The 14139-nt window shown below is 58.4% G+C and overlaps 1 protein-coding gene across 2 annotated transcripts; it reads left to right on the top strand.

Moving 5' to 3' along the window:
• The first annotated feature begins 5069 nt into the window (after positions 1-5069).
• EFNA3 (ephrin A3) lies at positions 5070-13819 on the top strand. 2 transcript variants are annotated; one of them, XM_047784410.1, is made up of 5 exons: positions 5070-5320; positions 11360-11673; positions 12131-12196; positions 12386-12463; positions 12679-13819. In XM_047784410.1, exons 1-5 carry the CDS (start codon positions 5193-5195, stop codon positions 12807-12809), a joined length of 717 nt encoding a protein of 238 aa, XP_047640366.1. In that variant the 5' UTR covers positions 5070-5192; the 3' UTR covers positions 12810-13819. The 2 variants fall into 2 exon arrangements, with proteins under 2 accessions (XP_047640366.1, XP_047640367.1); XM_047784411.1 differs by lacking the exon at positions 12386-12463 and having other exon boundaries at positions 5145-5320.
• Positions 13820-14139: the final 320 nt, after the last annotated feature.

Genomic DNA, 14139 nt, shown 5'->3' with positions numbered 1-14139 from the left:
CTAGTCAGGTTCACTACCAGTGAGCCACAGTAGGAACTCCCCCTCTTAGCTTTTCTTGACGCATATTCAGAGAATGCGGACATACACATCTCTGGTGTAACACCCCACAGGGGCGCCTCTTCACTTCAGGCTTCTCAGCTTTCTAGACTCATTCAAGGGATCAGGGCATGACTAGAATCAGACGTTATTACACCCCAAGCCCACCCACCAAGCCCTGCATCCCAATATCCTGTGTCCTGGACCCCACATCAGTGCACTGTTGTCAGTCACGTGTATGCTTCCACGTTAACCGAGGGACATTAGAGCACCATGCCGCCGTGCTGACACACACATCACACTTGGCAGTCAGACGACATGTGCACTGCCCTCCTTGTTGGCACCCTGGTTTCCTGTGCCTCTGCTGGGACACACACACGGGCCCTGGGCAAGGTGCGGAACCTGTGAATATTTCATGTCTGGTGCTGGCAGCTGCCTCTCCCGCTCACACGTGTGCCGGATCCTCCCTCTCACAGGCTCCTTGTTTATTTGTTTAATGAATTATTTATCCCTGGCCCCTCTTCCCTCCTGGCCTCCCCCTCCCCCAGGCCCTAGCCTCCATGATTTATTGAACGCAGCTTGGCTCTGTGGTTGCCACCAGGATGTCCCGGGAGCTGCTTTGGGCCACATAGACTGAGTACTCCCTCAGCCCCTGATCTGTTCTGCTCCCTGCTTCCTGGACCCCAGGGGAAGGAGGAGGTGGAGCGAAGCACTTGTTCAGAGAACCCCAGGGGCCTGCGCTCAGTACCCCTGGAGAGAACACGGCAGCCAGCAGTGTACTGGCAAGCCTGAGGGTCAGAGGGACATGTAGGCAGAGCCTGCAGGAGAGGAGAAAGGGGCTGATCCTCTCTCTAAGGGCCCCTAGAGAGAGAAAAGAGCCGCCCCTGGAGAGAACTCCAGCCTCCACAGAGTCCCTCACCCTATAGAGAGGTGCTGGTGAGAGCTCTTAGTTTCAAACGAAAGACCGTGACCCACTAGGGATAATGAAAGCAGGGAATCAACTTTCTGGGTCTTAAAAATTTTATGTTTAAGAATAGGAGTTCCTGTGGTGGCTCAGAGGGTTAAGAACCTGACATACTTTCCGTGAGGATGCGGGTTTGATCCATGGCCTTGCTCAGTGAATTGAGTGAATAGTATTGCTACAAGCTGTGGTGTAGGTCACAGATGCAGCTCAGATCCAGTGTTGCCATGGCTGTGGTGTAGGCCGGCATCCGCAGCTCCCAGTTCAACCCCTAGCCTGGGAATTTCCATATGTCACCGGTACAGCTGTAAAAAGAAAAACAAAATTTAAGACCAGAACTCCCTATAGCACAGGGAACTATACTTGTGATGAAACATAATGGAGAATAAAGTGAGAAAAAGAATGTATTTCTATATGTATGACTGGGTCACTTTGCTGTAGAGCAGGAATCGACAACAAGTAAACCAACTCTAATGGAAAAAATTAAAACCATAAAATAAAATTAAACAAAAGAAAAGAAAAGAATAGAACAGAGGAGGAGTTCCTATTGTGGCTCAGCGGTAACAAACCTGACTAGTATCCATGGGGATGCAGATTCTAACCCTGGCCTCCCTCAGTGGGTTAAATTTCCAGCATTGTTGGTGAGCTGTGGTGTGGGTTGCAGACACGGCTTGGATCTGGCGTGGCTGTGGCTGTGGCTGTGGCATAGGCCGGCAGCTGCAGCTCCAATTCGACTCCTAGCCTGGGAACTTCCAGATGCCATGGGCATGGCCATAAAAATAATAATAATAATAATGAAACAGAGGAAAAATACCAGTGTGCATCCTCTATAATAAGGGTAAGTATTGCTTAATGAAACATTATTTCAGTTACTTTTTTTTTTGTCTTTTTAGGGCCACACCCACAGCATATGGAGGTTCCTAGGCTAGGGGTCCAACTGGAGCTGCAGCTGTCTGCCTGCACCACAGCCACAGCAACGCCAGCTCCTTAGCCCACTGAGCGAAGCCAGGGATTGAACCCACATCCTCACTGTTCGTTAACCACAGAGCCACGATGGGAACTCAGTTATTTGAATGTGTGTGCATTCGTGCGTGCATGCGTGTGTACTATATTACAAATGCAAAATATACATCTTATGGTGGAAAGATGTGAGTTACAGTTATAAACAGAGGCCTAGACCTCATTGATGGAGGTCCTTTCACAACCCAGATGCCACAGAAAAAGGCCTAGAGTTCAGATCAGGTCCCAACATGTGGACAGTGGCCCAGATCTTACACACAGAGACCCAATCCCTAGAGAAGCCCAGACCTCATGAATAGAGGCCTGTTGACAGGCCTAAGCACATAGCTGGAAATACATGTCCTTTAATCAGAATTACCACATCTGGTTGGCATGTTGCTATTTGTACATGGCACAAAGGAGCCACCCAGAGAGTAGGACAGGCTATCAGCCCCAGCTCCCTCACTAGACGGGGACACCCAAGGGCCACCTCTCACTGAAGGAAGCAGCACCTTTGTTTTTTTTTTGCAAAGGCATCACTTGCCAAGAGATGCACCCTAGGGACTGGGTCTGCAGAGAGGGCTGGTTTTTCTAATTCCCACAAAAGCCCAAATCAGCCAGCAGCTGATTTGGATAGAGGCCCAGATAGAACACCCGAGCCCATGGACAGAAGCCTCGGCCCTACAGAGAGCTGCCTCGGAACTTGAAAACCAGAGGCTTAGACCCCAGAGAGCTGCTTAAGTCCTGGAGAGAGGGCTCCAGATTCTAGACAGAAGGGCTCAGCTATTACTATGGGGAGCAAATGGGAGGGCTAGATTCAAAAGAGGAATATCGGAGTTCCCGTCGTGGCACAGCGGAAAAGAATCCGACTAGGAACCAGGAACCATAAAGGTGCGGGTTTGATCCCTGGCCTCGCTCAGGGGGTTAAGGATCCAACATTGCTGTGAGCTGTGGTGTAGGTCACAGACGCAGCTCAGATCCTGCATGGCTGTGGTGGATGCTGGCAGCTACAGCTCCGATTGGACCGCTAGCCTGGGAACCTCCATATGCTGCAAGTGTGGCCCTAAACAGCGGAAAAAAAAAAAAAAAAAAAGAGGAGTATCAGGGCCCTACAGAAAAGGGCCCAAATCCTTAAGTGGGACCCAGATTCTATAAACAGGGTTTCTAAAATGGGATTTAAAGTCCTAGATCAAACCAGTAGGCTCCCACTTCCTGTGAATATGGACAGCCTCTCTGCCAGCGATGGGCCCTACAGAGAGAAGCCTCCCTTTACAGAGCAGAGATGTGGGTAGGCGGGGAGGAGGCTGGGATCTGCAGCATCTGGAGTAGGCAGGTCAGCATCATTTGGGCGAAACAAATCTCCCTGGGAGAGTCTGAGGGGAGGGAGAGCTGTTTGCAATGTCCCCCATTCCCACCCCAAGGGGCCTAATTTATTTTCTGGCTCCTGAGAAGGGAACGGAGATCTCCTGGGGTGGAGAGAAGCCCAGGGAGGGCAGAGCCTGCTCTTGCCTGGCAGCAGCTAGGCACGGGGCCTATTCTGGACGGCACTGCCCCTCCCCCAAACCCAGCACCTGAGACCAACTGTTGGTCAGGACCGCTGTCCTGCCAACAACGAGCAGACAAAGGGTGCCCGTGTGTCCTCTCTCCTGCAGTGTGAACAAGGGAGCATCATGCCTGTCACCCTGGGCACCGGTGGTTGGATTGGGTTCTGAGAGTCTGGTCCAAGATCCGGTCTGCCTGGTAGCTCTTGGTCTGAGCCTCTCCAAAAAGGGGGATGAAGTGTGGACGCCTCCCGGGTCTGAATTCTAGACCCTTTCCCTCAATTTCTACTTCATAGGAAAAGAAGGGGGAGCACACAGTCCCGTGTGTGTAAGAGGGTGTGCATGGGCTTGTGTGTGAGTCACTGTGTGTGCATGTGTCTGGGTGTGTGCGCCTATGTCTCTGTGTGCCTCATCCTTGTGTTTCTACAGATCTCCAGTCATCTGACAGCACCGGGTTATCTGTGTGTCTGTATGTCTGTGTCAAACGCCTGTGTGCTTCTTTTTTCTTCCTTTCTTTCTCTTCTTTCTTTCTTTCTTCTTTTTCTTTTAGCTTTTGTTTTTCGGCTGCACCCTCATGGCCGGGGATCGAACCTGTGCCACTTTAGTGATGACGCCAGATCCTTACCCCGCTGCACCTCCAGGGGACTCCAAAATGCCTGTGTTTCTACATTCTCTGCCTCTGGTGTCTGTGCCTTTTCTCCTGAATGTGTGTGTGTAATGTCTGTGCTTGGACGTCACTGTGAGGACAATGACTATGGTGAGAGCTGGAACACAGGGCGCTCTGCCCTCTGCTCTCTGGTCAGCGTCTGTGAGAGGAGTGAGAACGCCTGGGGACACTGTTGGCTGCGCTGGGAGGGGGCCCTGGTTGAGTATGGGTGAAGAATCCTTTGTAGGTGTCCCATGAAAGCCTGTTTCACTCTGGCTGACTCTCTCCTTGGTCCCTCCTCTGCCTTGGGCCCTAGACTGCCAAGGGCCCTTCCAGCCCCCAGTATCGACATTCTAGAGGGCTGGGCTCCTCTACACTACCTCGGAGAAAAAGAAGCTGGGGCTTCAGGTCAACAGCTGTCTGGTCCTTGGTGGCAGCAGGGGGCTTCTCTGCCACCCTCTAGAACCCACCTGACTCCTCATGCACCTGGGAAGAGGGGCATGGAGAGAGTAGAGGACCCGTTGTTCAGAAAAGAGGGGGTTCTAGTTCTTGTTAAGGGGTGATAGACCCCCCGCTTCTTTTCAATTTTCCTTCACCCCATCCCAGAAATGAATGTTCCCGAGGAGAGATGGAGATCCCTGTTTTGGCCTCCCTAATCCTTCGCCTGGGAACTCCAGAATGGGGAGCAAAAGACCCAGGACCAGCAGAAGCAAATTACACCTAAGAAAGAGAGCCGAGGCGCTCCAGTCGTTCCTGAGGGGGCAGCACTAGCCTCACCTCCCACGCGCGCGCTCCGGGCCCGAGCGGGGCGGGGCCTGGCGGGAGCGCGCCAGGGGCGGGGCTTCGGGGGCGCGCCCGGGAAGGCGGAGGGAAGGGTTGGGGGCGTGGCCTAAGGCTCGGGGGCCGGCGGCGGCGGCGGCGGCGGCGGCGGCGGCTGCAGGGAGCTGGGAAGCAAGAAGCCGGGAGCGCGGGGCTCAGTCGGGGGGCGGCGGCGGCGGCGGCTCCGGGGATGGCGGCGGCTCCGCTGCTGCTGCTGCTGCTGCTCGTGCCCGTGCCGCTGCTGCCGCTGCTGGCCCAGGGGCCCGGGGGGGCGCTGGGGAACCGGCATGCGGTGTACTGGAACAGCTCCAACCAGCAGTGAGTCGGGGGCCCAGGGAGCCCGTGCGTCCCGCGTCAGTGAGAAGGGGAGGCCCAGGAAGTCCTGGGGGAAGCTGGGGTGGGAGTCCTGGGGGACTACAGCTGCGGGCTAGGAGGCGAAGGAGAGGGGGACACACTCTGTGGGCGCCTATGAAACTCGGGGGGTGTCTGAAAGAGGCTGTTAAGGTATGGTAACCAGGGCTTGGGCCGTGCGGAGGAGGCTGCTCAGGGACACCCCGCCCCACCTTGGCTTCTCTCCACACCCGAATAGCTTACCCCCACCCGAGAGTCCCCCCATCTTAACCCCCTTCAGCTGGGCTGGTGTTTGGGAGAACCAGTGTGCTGGGGATAGGCCGCCGCACTTGGGGGCCCCAGAGATGACCTGTTTTCAGCCGTGAGGGTTTCGAGGGGTTCTAGGACTCTTGCTTTTAAAAGTGGGGTCCAGAGCTGAGGCAAGGAGTCCGACGAAGCACCACTTCGGAACGAAGGTGAATGGGTTACCCTTATTGTATGGATAAGCCTGGCTGGGGTGAGCTGGAGCTGGGTCGCCAAGTTGGGGGGCTCTGGAGGTGCTGTTTGGTTAGGATAGGAACGTGGGGTACCGGCAAAAGGAAGGGAGGCAAAGAGATGTTGGCGTGTCACACACGCACATACACGCCCGAGCTGGGGACGGCGTGTGGCTCCAAGTGTGAGCGGGCGTGCGCGGCTGTCAGTGTGCGTGTATGTCTGAGTGTGTGATTTGTGTGTCTGCGTCGGCGATCGTCTAGGGGTGGGAGCGGGCGACGGGTCGGGGAGGGGGCTGCGGTCGCTGTCCGCGTGGCCGGCCGTGTCTGGGCTGGGGTGGCTGTCGGCGCCGCCGCGGTCTGGGCGGGTGTCAGGGCGGCCGTGTGGTTTCCCGGGGTGTGTGGCGCGGCGGCTGGGTGCTGGCTGCGGGGTCAGGTCCTCATTCTGCTCAGTCCTTGCTGCCCTTGTCTTCTCCTCCCCGCCGAGGCGCCGTGTGTATCACCCTGGCCGCCTCCGAGTGTCTGTGTGTTCGGGGGGGATCCCTGGGGACATGGGGGTCACTGTCACATCTGCCCAGGCAGCAGCAGCGCCACTGCCTCTGGCTCCTCACTCCGAGGGGCGACTCGGGAGCAAACAGTGAGGCCTCACGGGAGGGGACCGGGAGGGCCGGGCGGCCGCGACCCCCAACCTCCCGGGGGAGGGGCCGCCGCTCGCCCGCTCTGCTCTTTGTTGTTTGGGGCTCTGCGCCTCCCCCTCTCTCCCTCCTCGCGCCCGGAGTGTCAGACTGGGGGTGGGGATGAGCCAACGACGCCCCCCTCGCTTCCCATGGAAACCTCGGGGGTGGGGATACGGCCCCTCCCCCCCCGGAGCGGGACTCGGAGAACTCTGGGGGGCGCTGGGGGCTGATTCCTCTGCTCTATCTAGCTCGTCCCCCTCCCCCAGACTCACACGTCCGCCCCCCGCCCCGCTAGAGTCTGGCAGGGAGTGGAGAGCACACAGGTGAGGGGCCCCGGGTTCCCCAACGTCAGGGCACCCCCACATTCCTAGGAGAAGCCGGAGCCTGGGGGATGCAGGAATGGCAGGGGTGGGGGGGAAGGGGGAATGTTGATCAGGTTCCCCTCCCCCGCATACACCTGGGCGCAGGTGAAAGCCCTGGGAGGGGGTGGGGGAGCCCGGGTTCCGAGAGCCTCCTTTCTGTCTTCCCCGCTCTCCCGCAGGTCTGGACCGGCAGAGATGGGAGGGGGTGCGCACCCGGCCCGGAGGCCGCCGCCGCCCCCGCCTCGCTTCCTCCGCCTTTGTTGCCGCTGCGCCCGGGCTCCCCGGCTCCCTCACTGCGGCAGCCGCGGCCCCATAAATCGTGAGAGCGACGTGCTCCGGAGCCGGGAGTGGAGAGGGCCAGGGAGCTGGGGGCGGGGCCGGGCCGAGCCACAGGCTCCCGTGCCCCCTCCCCCCCGTCACGTGAGCTGGGCTCCTGGCTCCCACCCCCCCATCACGTGCCGAGGGTCTCTGCCCCTTGGGGGTCACGTGGAGAGGGTCTTGAGACCCCGCCTTTTAGGGTCACGTGGGAGGGTGCTGGTGGGACACGTGCAGTGGCCTCTTTGACAGACCTGGGGGCAGTGCCCTGCACAGCGGCTGTGCTCTCGCCCCCTATCCCCAACTCAGCCCCTCCGTTTGGTCCTCCGGAATAGGCGAGCTGTGTTCCCAACCTGGCCCAGAAACTAGAGATGGAGGAACTATACGGGAGGAAAGCATGAGAGTATGAGGTCGCAGGGTCCCCTAAGTCTGGAATTGAATAGGGGCCGGACCGGCCGATGGCCAAATATATGCGCCCAGGCCTGTGCTTCATTTCTTTGCAGAAGTGAGCAAGGGTGTTGGTATTCACCCCTATCTCAAGAAGCCTCAGGAACATCTTTCTCTAGCTGTCTCCCTACCTGTCTCTTTATCTCTGAAATGTTTCCGTTGCTTATCTCTCTTTCATTCACACATTCATTCAACAAATATTTATTGAGGGTCTACTACGGTCTTTTCTCTCTCTCTTTTCTCTGTGTCAACGAGTCTCCCTGAACCCCTTCCCTGTCCCCGGCGTTCTCCTTTGCGTCTATCAGTCTCGCCTCTATCGCTCCCTTTCTCCAAGTCTCTTTCTCTTCTCAGGCTCATCTCTCTCCCTCTCTCTCTCTCTCTTTCTGCATCCCTCTCTGTCGTTGTGTCTCACTCCGTTTCCCCTCTCAGTGAATCCGGTCTCCGTTCATCTCCCCACTCGATGTGCGTCTTCCTCTCACTCCATTTCTGTGTCTCGCTTTCGGCGGGTCTCTCGCGCTTCTCCGCCGCTGCAGATCAATAAACCTTCGCCGCCGCCGCTGTCGCAGGGAGGAGGGGCGGGGATGTGGGGCGCGCTGATTTTCTCCCACCCGACGCCGGCCACAGAAGCCCGAGGCCCAGTCCCAGGCTGGCAAGACTCAGTCTAGCAGCGCGCAGAGGCCCAGGGCACCGGAGGGGTGCGGGGGTGTCGACGTGCACGCGCCGCCCCAAGAGCGCTCCCGCCACGCACCCACCCCAGCCTGGGTGCGCGGACCCCACGCCGCGCACACGTGGTCCGGCCTCGCCTGCTGGAGCGAGCGGCGCGCGGCCTCGGGGGCGCGCTAGAAGCGAGGAGAACTCGGGTCCAATATCTTGATCCTTCCTCCACTTCCTTAGCTCTGCATCCTGGTGTCTAGGGGTGGGGGCAGGGATTTAACAAGTTCAGGAGCTCATGGGATCCTTTCCCTACTCCCTGGTCTTGTTAGGCTCCCTGTTTACCTGGCCCTAATGGCCCCGAGGGGAGAGGTTTGCTCCTTCCCCGCTCCCCCTGCCGCCTACCCCACCAGGCTGGAACAGGTGGGGCACTGAAGGAGTGAAAGAGAGGGGTCCGAATGCGCAACGGGGGCGTCGAGAGCCAGGAAAGACGAAATAAAGGGGTGAGGGGGCATCCCCTCCAGGTGGGTGTGTTGACACTCGCCTTTCTGCGGGAGAGGTGGGAGGCTAGTGAAGGGATGCAGGAAGAATAGAGAACTCTTTGAAGGGCAGGCACGACCCCGTCCCCAGATCCCAGCCGGCCCTCCCCTTCCGGCAGGGCGGGAGCTGGAGGTGCGGCTCTAGGTTAGGGAGGTGCGGCCGGGAAGGCGGGGTTAGCAGGGGAGCTAAGCCCGGGCCTAGAGGCACCTCCCTCTTCACTGCCAAGGCTGGGAGGATGACAGATTCAATTAAAGTGCCCAAGCCAAGCAGACACCTCGGGTCTCCCAGGAATTGTGGCTGGTGATTCCTGGCACCCGACCCTTCTGCCCCCTGTCCACCAGATACCAACTGGGCACAGTCAGTTCCACAAGCAGTTGTTTCTCCTACATGCGCGGCTTGGGGAGGCATTTCAGGGGCTGTTCCCACCACCTAGCCAGGGATAGGTAAGAGGTGGCTCCTCCTCACTGTGGTCACCCAGCAATCTTTCTGTGAAGCTAGTCCCCTCCGCGTTGAGGAAACGGGGATGCCTGCAGGAATGGCTCTGGCTTTGGCTTCCTCCCTGCTGGAGCAGGGTGTGTTGTGGGGGAACTGGGCAGTGCCCTAGGGAGATGTCCTTCACCGTAGGGCTGGAAACCTGGATGAAGCTCAAGGACAGAGGCCCCAGTGTGGCTGTGTGGCTGCTCCAAGCCTGGCACCTTACCACGGGGAGTCCCCTCCTCAAAGCCTGTGGAGGAGGAGCAGTAGACTTGGGGCTCAGGGAGAGAGAGAGGCAAAGCTGGGGTGGCGGCTGGGAGCCAGGCCTGGTCTAACCCGTTTTCCTGCTCCCAGTGCCCCAGGCCAGGACTCCTGCCCACCTGAGTGCCAGGGCCAGGGAGGAGTCAGAGTGACCCATCACTCCCATGGGAACTGAGTGGGGCTGGTGGCATTCCTGATGACTCAAGAGGCTGTGCCCATTCTTACTGAGGTGCTCAAACACCATCTCTTACCTCTCTGCCTTACTGCTAAGCTTGGAAGAGAGTATTTGGGGAGGAGGGGGGCACAAGCAAGGCCAAGGGAGTAGGCTAAGGTGGGGAAGGACCCTCAAGGCCCCACCCATGCAGAGGCCTCTAGGCTCGCTTCCCTAATAGATCTAATTACTGTTGGGTGAACTGGGAGGTGCCTCACGACATGGGGAGCCAGTCTCTCCCCTCAGGGAGTTCCCAGGAATGAGAGACCCCAATGGTTTAACATTTTGCCAAGTACCCCACGCCTTCCAGTGTCCACCTCTCCCTCTCACTGCCAAGATGTGTGCACTCCTACACTAAGGAAATGAGGGGAAACTCCTGCCTACTTCTCTGAATTTCTTTCTTCGTTCACATGTTCCTCCCATCCCACACCACTCAGTACACCATGGAGAGCATTAAGCCCAGCACTTTGATGGAAACTAGCAAGGCAGGTGGGGATTACAGGGGACCCAGCATCTGTTTCTTTGCCCAGAGAAGGATCAGGCGAGGAAGAGGCACAGCCATCTTGTCTGGGCACGATGCCCACAACTCTGCCCATCATCATTAAGGGACACTGATGCCCAGGTTGAGGAGGGAGGTGTATAGAGACAGAAGTTTTGACTGGTTGGCATGACACCACATGGAGCTTTGGTGTGGAGTTCCTTAGCTCCCTAATCTGTGGTGTCACGTTATTGGGGACCTAATTGTCTGTGGCCTCAGGGTGGAGGTCAGTGGGACTCAGGATACAGAGGCCAGACATACCATAGAGAGCAAGTGCCAGTGTGTGTGTGTGTGTGTGTGTGTGTGTGTGTGTGTGTGTGTGTGTATGTATGGGGAGAGCAGGGAGAGGGCTTGAGGCTGCTGGGGTCAATCAATGCTGGCATGTGGGTCCAGCACACATACCACCTAGCTTTTCTGCCTATGCCGCCTGTGAGTGGGCGGTGGACATATTTGTGCATGTGCCATAGAACTTATGCATGTATATGCATGAAGCCTCGATGCATGCATGTGTGAGGGCAGGTCCTGTCGGACTGGCCTTGGGGGTGGACTGTCAGGAGCGGGAAAGCATGCTGGGAGAGGCGATGGAGGGTGTGCATCCCTCCAAGGGATTCCTCTCACTTTCACACTTCCCTTCCATTCCTTCTATCCCTCCTCCCCACTAGTGAATTATGGGGGATGGACGGAGGAAATCCGGGCCTGGGTCTGGGAGTCGCAGGGGCCTGCGCCGTTTCTGTGGTAACCAAAGCATACGTTCCCTTCTTCCCTCCACCCATCTCCCCCCCTGCCTCTTTTCCTTTGGAGGCCGGCTGGGCTTCCATGCGCCTTTGCTCCCCTCTAGTGGCCACTGGGAGAAGAGCAGAACAAGGAGCGGGCCTGGAAAGATAGTGCGGGGACTGGCGGCACTAGGGCCCCGGGGATGGAGATAGGGACTGAGACAAGAGGCCGCTCGGAAGAAAAGCCGGGAGGCTCGGAGGACCCCAGGGAAGGTCTGCGGAGCGGTGAGGTGGAAAGCCGGTTGGCTTTGGGCTTCTTCTCTCTGACCCGCTTCCTTTCCCCACAGCCTGCGGCGAGAGGGCTACACGGTGCAGGTGAATGTGAACGATTATCTGGATATTTACTGCCCTCACTACAACAGCTCAGGGGTGGGCCCCGGGGCGGGGCCAGGGCCTGGAGGCGGGGCGGAGCAGTACGTGCTGTATATGGTGAGCCGGGCGGGCTACCGCACCTGCAACGCCAGCCAAGGCTTCAAGCGCTGGGAGTGCAACCGACCGCATGCCCCTCATAGCCCCATCAAGTTCTCGGAGAAGTTCCAGCGCTACAGCGCCTTCTCGCTGGGCTACGAGTTCCACGCCGGCCACGAGTACTACTACATCTGTGAGTGACCGCCGGGCGGCGGGCCGGGGCGGGGTCTAAGAGTGTCTGATCGACGGCCGAGGGCCGGAGGGCGGGCCCACGCTGCAGGCACTAGGTCTTGGTCGCAGGGAGTGAGTGATGCCCGGGATGAGGCGTGAGGGCTAGGGACCTCGGGGTTCGAGCTCAGAGTCGTGAGGCTAAGAAACGGGGTGACAGTCCGATGTTTGGAACGCAGTCACTGTTTCCGTGAGGGATATTCCGGGGGCGGCACCTCAGGGGTCATCGTTTCTTGAGGAGTGGGACCCAAAGGGCTTCTAGGGCTGACAGTGGAGCCACCAAGCCCAATGCCCAAAGGGTAAAGGAGATGCTGAAGGCCACTGCTCAAGAGGGAGTTTGGAAAGAGTGGGAGGAGTTTCTGAGCGAGGAAGGCACGGGTGTAAATCCGGAGAAAGCGACTCAGGCCCAGTCTCCTCCCCAGCCACGCCCACCCATAACCTGCACTGGAAGTGTCTGAGGATGAAGGTGTTCGTCTGCTGCGCCTCCAGTGAGTATCATCAGCTGCCAGCTACGAACCCATCCTCAGCTCCCCTGCTTTGGGGCTCCCCTGGCTTCCTGGGGTGGGGGGACATGGAGGGCACAGGCGAGGGGGACTCGCTCCCCAGCTGTAGCAGGGGGAGGGGATTCTGGCCCTGACTCTCCCCTCCTCTCTCCCCACCCGCACCCCACCCCGCAGCATCGCACTCCGGGGAGAAGCCGGTCCCCACTCTCCCCCAGTTCACCATGGGCCCCAATGTGAAGATCAACGTGCTGGGTGAGTCTGCGCAGCGCCCTCTGGTGGCCACTGCTGGAACCGCAGCCCCCTCCCCGGTGCCTGCTCACCTTGCATGTCTTTCCCCGCGGGGCACAGATCCCTCTGACCCCTGTGGGTGGTCACGTTCCCCGCTCCACTGCTGCTGCCGCTGCCTCGTGCCCCCGCCCCAGCACGCAGCCCGTCTCTCACCAGTCTGTCTATTTATCTATCCACAGAAGACTTTGAGGGAGAGAACCCCCAGGTGCCCAAGCTTGAGAAGAGCATCAGCGGGACCAGCCCCAAGCGGGAACACCTGCCCCTGGCGGTGGGCATCGCCTTCTTCCTTATGACACTCTTGGCCTCCTAGCTCTGCTCCCTCCCTTGGCGGGGAGAGATGGGGCCGGGCTGGGACTGAGCATGGGAGCCTTTGGCCCCTCCAAGGGAAGCCTAGCCGTGGGGCTTAGACCCCCTCCTCCGATGGCTGGAACTGGGGTCTGCACCTTACATCTGTGCCCGCCTCTTCTGCCCCCTCCCCCCCAAACGCAGGGCACTATAGTAGACCAGGTGCAGGGACAGCCACGGGTCCCTGGTGGTTTTGTGGCTCTGGTAATGTTTGGTACCAAACTAGGGGGCCATAAAGGGCAGTGCTCAGGACACTGCCCCCTGGTACCTTTTTCTGACCCCTGGTGCCCTCCACCTTTGTCCCCCCAGAGAGGTCATTGTGCCCCAGAGAGAGCAAATTGAAGTGTGCAAGACACCCCCATCACTCTCCTCCAGGGGCAGAACACGGGGAGGGGACTAGATGGGCAAGGGGGTGGCATCACCCACTGCCCCCTTCCCCTGTTTACAGCAATAAGCACGTCCTCCTCCCCCCACTCCCACTCCCAGGATTGCGGTTTGGATTGAATCCAAGTTTACAAGTAGACACCCCTGGGGGGGCCGGTAGTGGACAAGGGTGACAAGGGGTGGGCATTGGGGTGCCAGGCAGGCATGTACAGACTCTATAACTCTATATATAATGTACAGACGGACAGAGTCCCTCCCCCTCCTCAACCCCCTGACCTTCCTCGACTTCCCCTTCCAGCTTTAGACCCCTTCCCCACCAGGCTAGGCCCCCCCCCACCTGGGGGACCCCCTGGCCCCTCTTTTGTCTTCTGTGAAGACAGAACCTATGCAACGCACAGACACTTTTGGAGACCGTGAGACAACAACGCCCCTTCCCCTCTAGCCCTGAGCCGGGACCCAGTTCCCAGGCCCTTGCCCTGCCCATCCTCTGTGGTCCCCACCCATCCTCCTGGGCCTTTTTCAAGTGCTTTGGCTGTGACTTTCATACTCTGCTCTTAGTCTAAAAAAAAAATAAACTGGAGATAAAAATAACTGAGTGTGTGTGATTTCCAGGGGGCCATCATCAGCCTTCTGTACACTGGTTAAATAAACCCTGCAGGTCAGAGGGTGCGGGGAGGGGAGGGGATTCTGGGGCCAAAGGGTCAAATGAACACCTAGTCCTGTGCTTCAGCTCCCCTAAGAAGGCAGCTCTGTGTGGAGGGAGCAGCAGGGTCTGGGTGACTTTGTAACTCGCTCACTCAACTTCTCTGAGCCTCAAGTATCTCATCCGAAAATTTGGGTTAGAAGACATCTCTCGCGGGGTTGGTGTAGAGATTAAAAGGCAGAGGGAGCATAAGGCTCAATCAATGACG

Source organism: Phacochoerus africanus, chromosome 6, assembly GCF_016906955.1.
Source record: "Phacochoerus africanus isolate WHEZ1 chromosome 6, ROS_Pafr_v1, whole genome shotgun sequence".
Taxonomy (NCBI): Eukaryota; Metazoa; Chordata; class Mammalia; order Artiodactyla; family Suidae; genus Phacochoerus; species Phacochoerus africanus.
This window is presented reverse-complemented; position numbering and strand designations above follow the sequence as displayed.

Bases quoted from the DNA above. Each gene is read 5' to 3' on its own strand.
- EFNA3 (XM_047784410.1), top strand. From the start codon at position 5,193: ATGGCGGCGGCTCCGCTGCTGCTGCTGCTGCTGCTCGTGCCCGTGCCG. The intron at 11,674-12,130 runs GTGAGTGACCGC...TCTCCTCCCCAG, and splicing joins CCACGAGTACTACTACATCT to CCACGCCCACCCATAACCTG. The intron at 12,197-12,385 runs GTGAGTATCATC...CCCACCCCGCAG, and splicing joins GTTCGTCTGCTGCGCCTCCA to CATCGCACTCCGGGGAGAAG.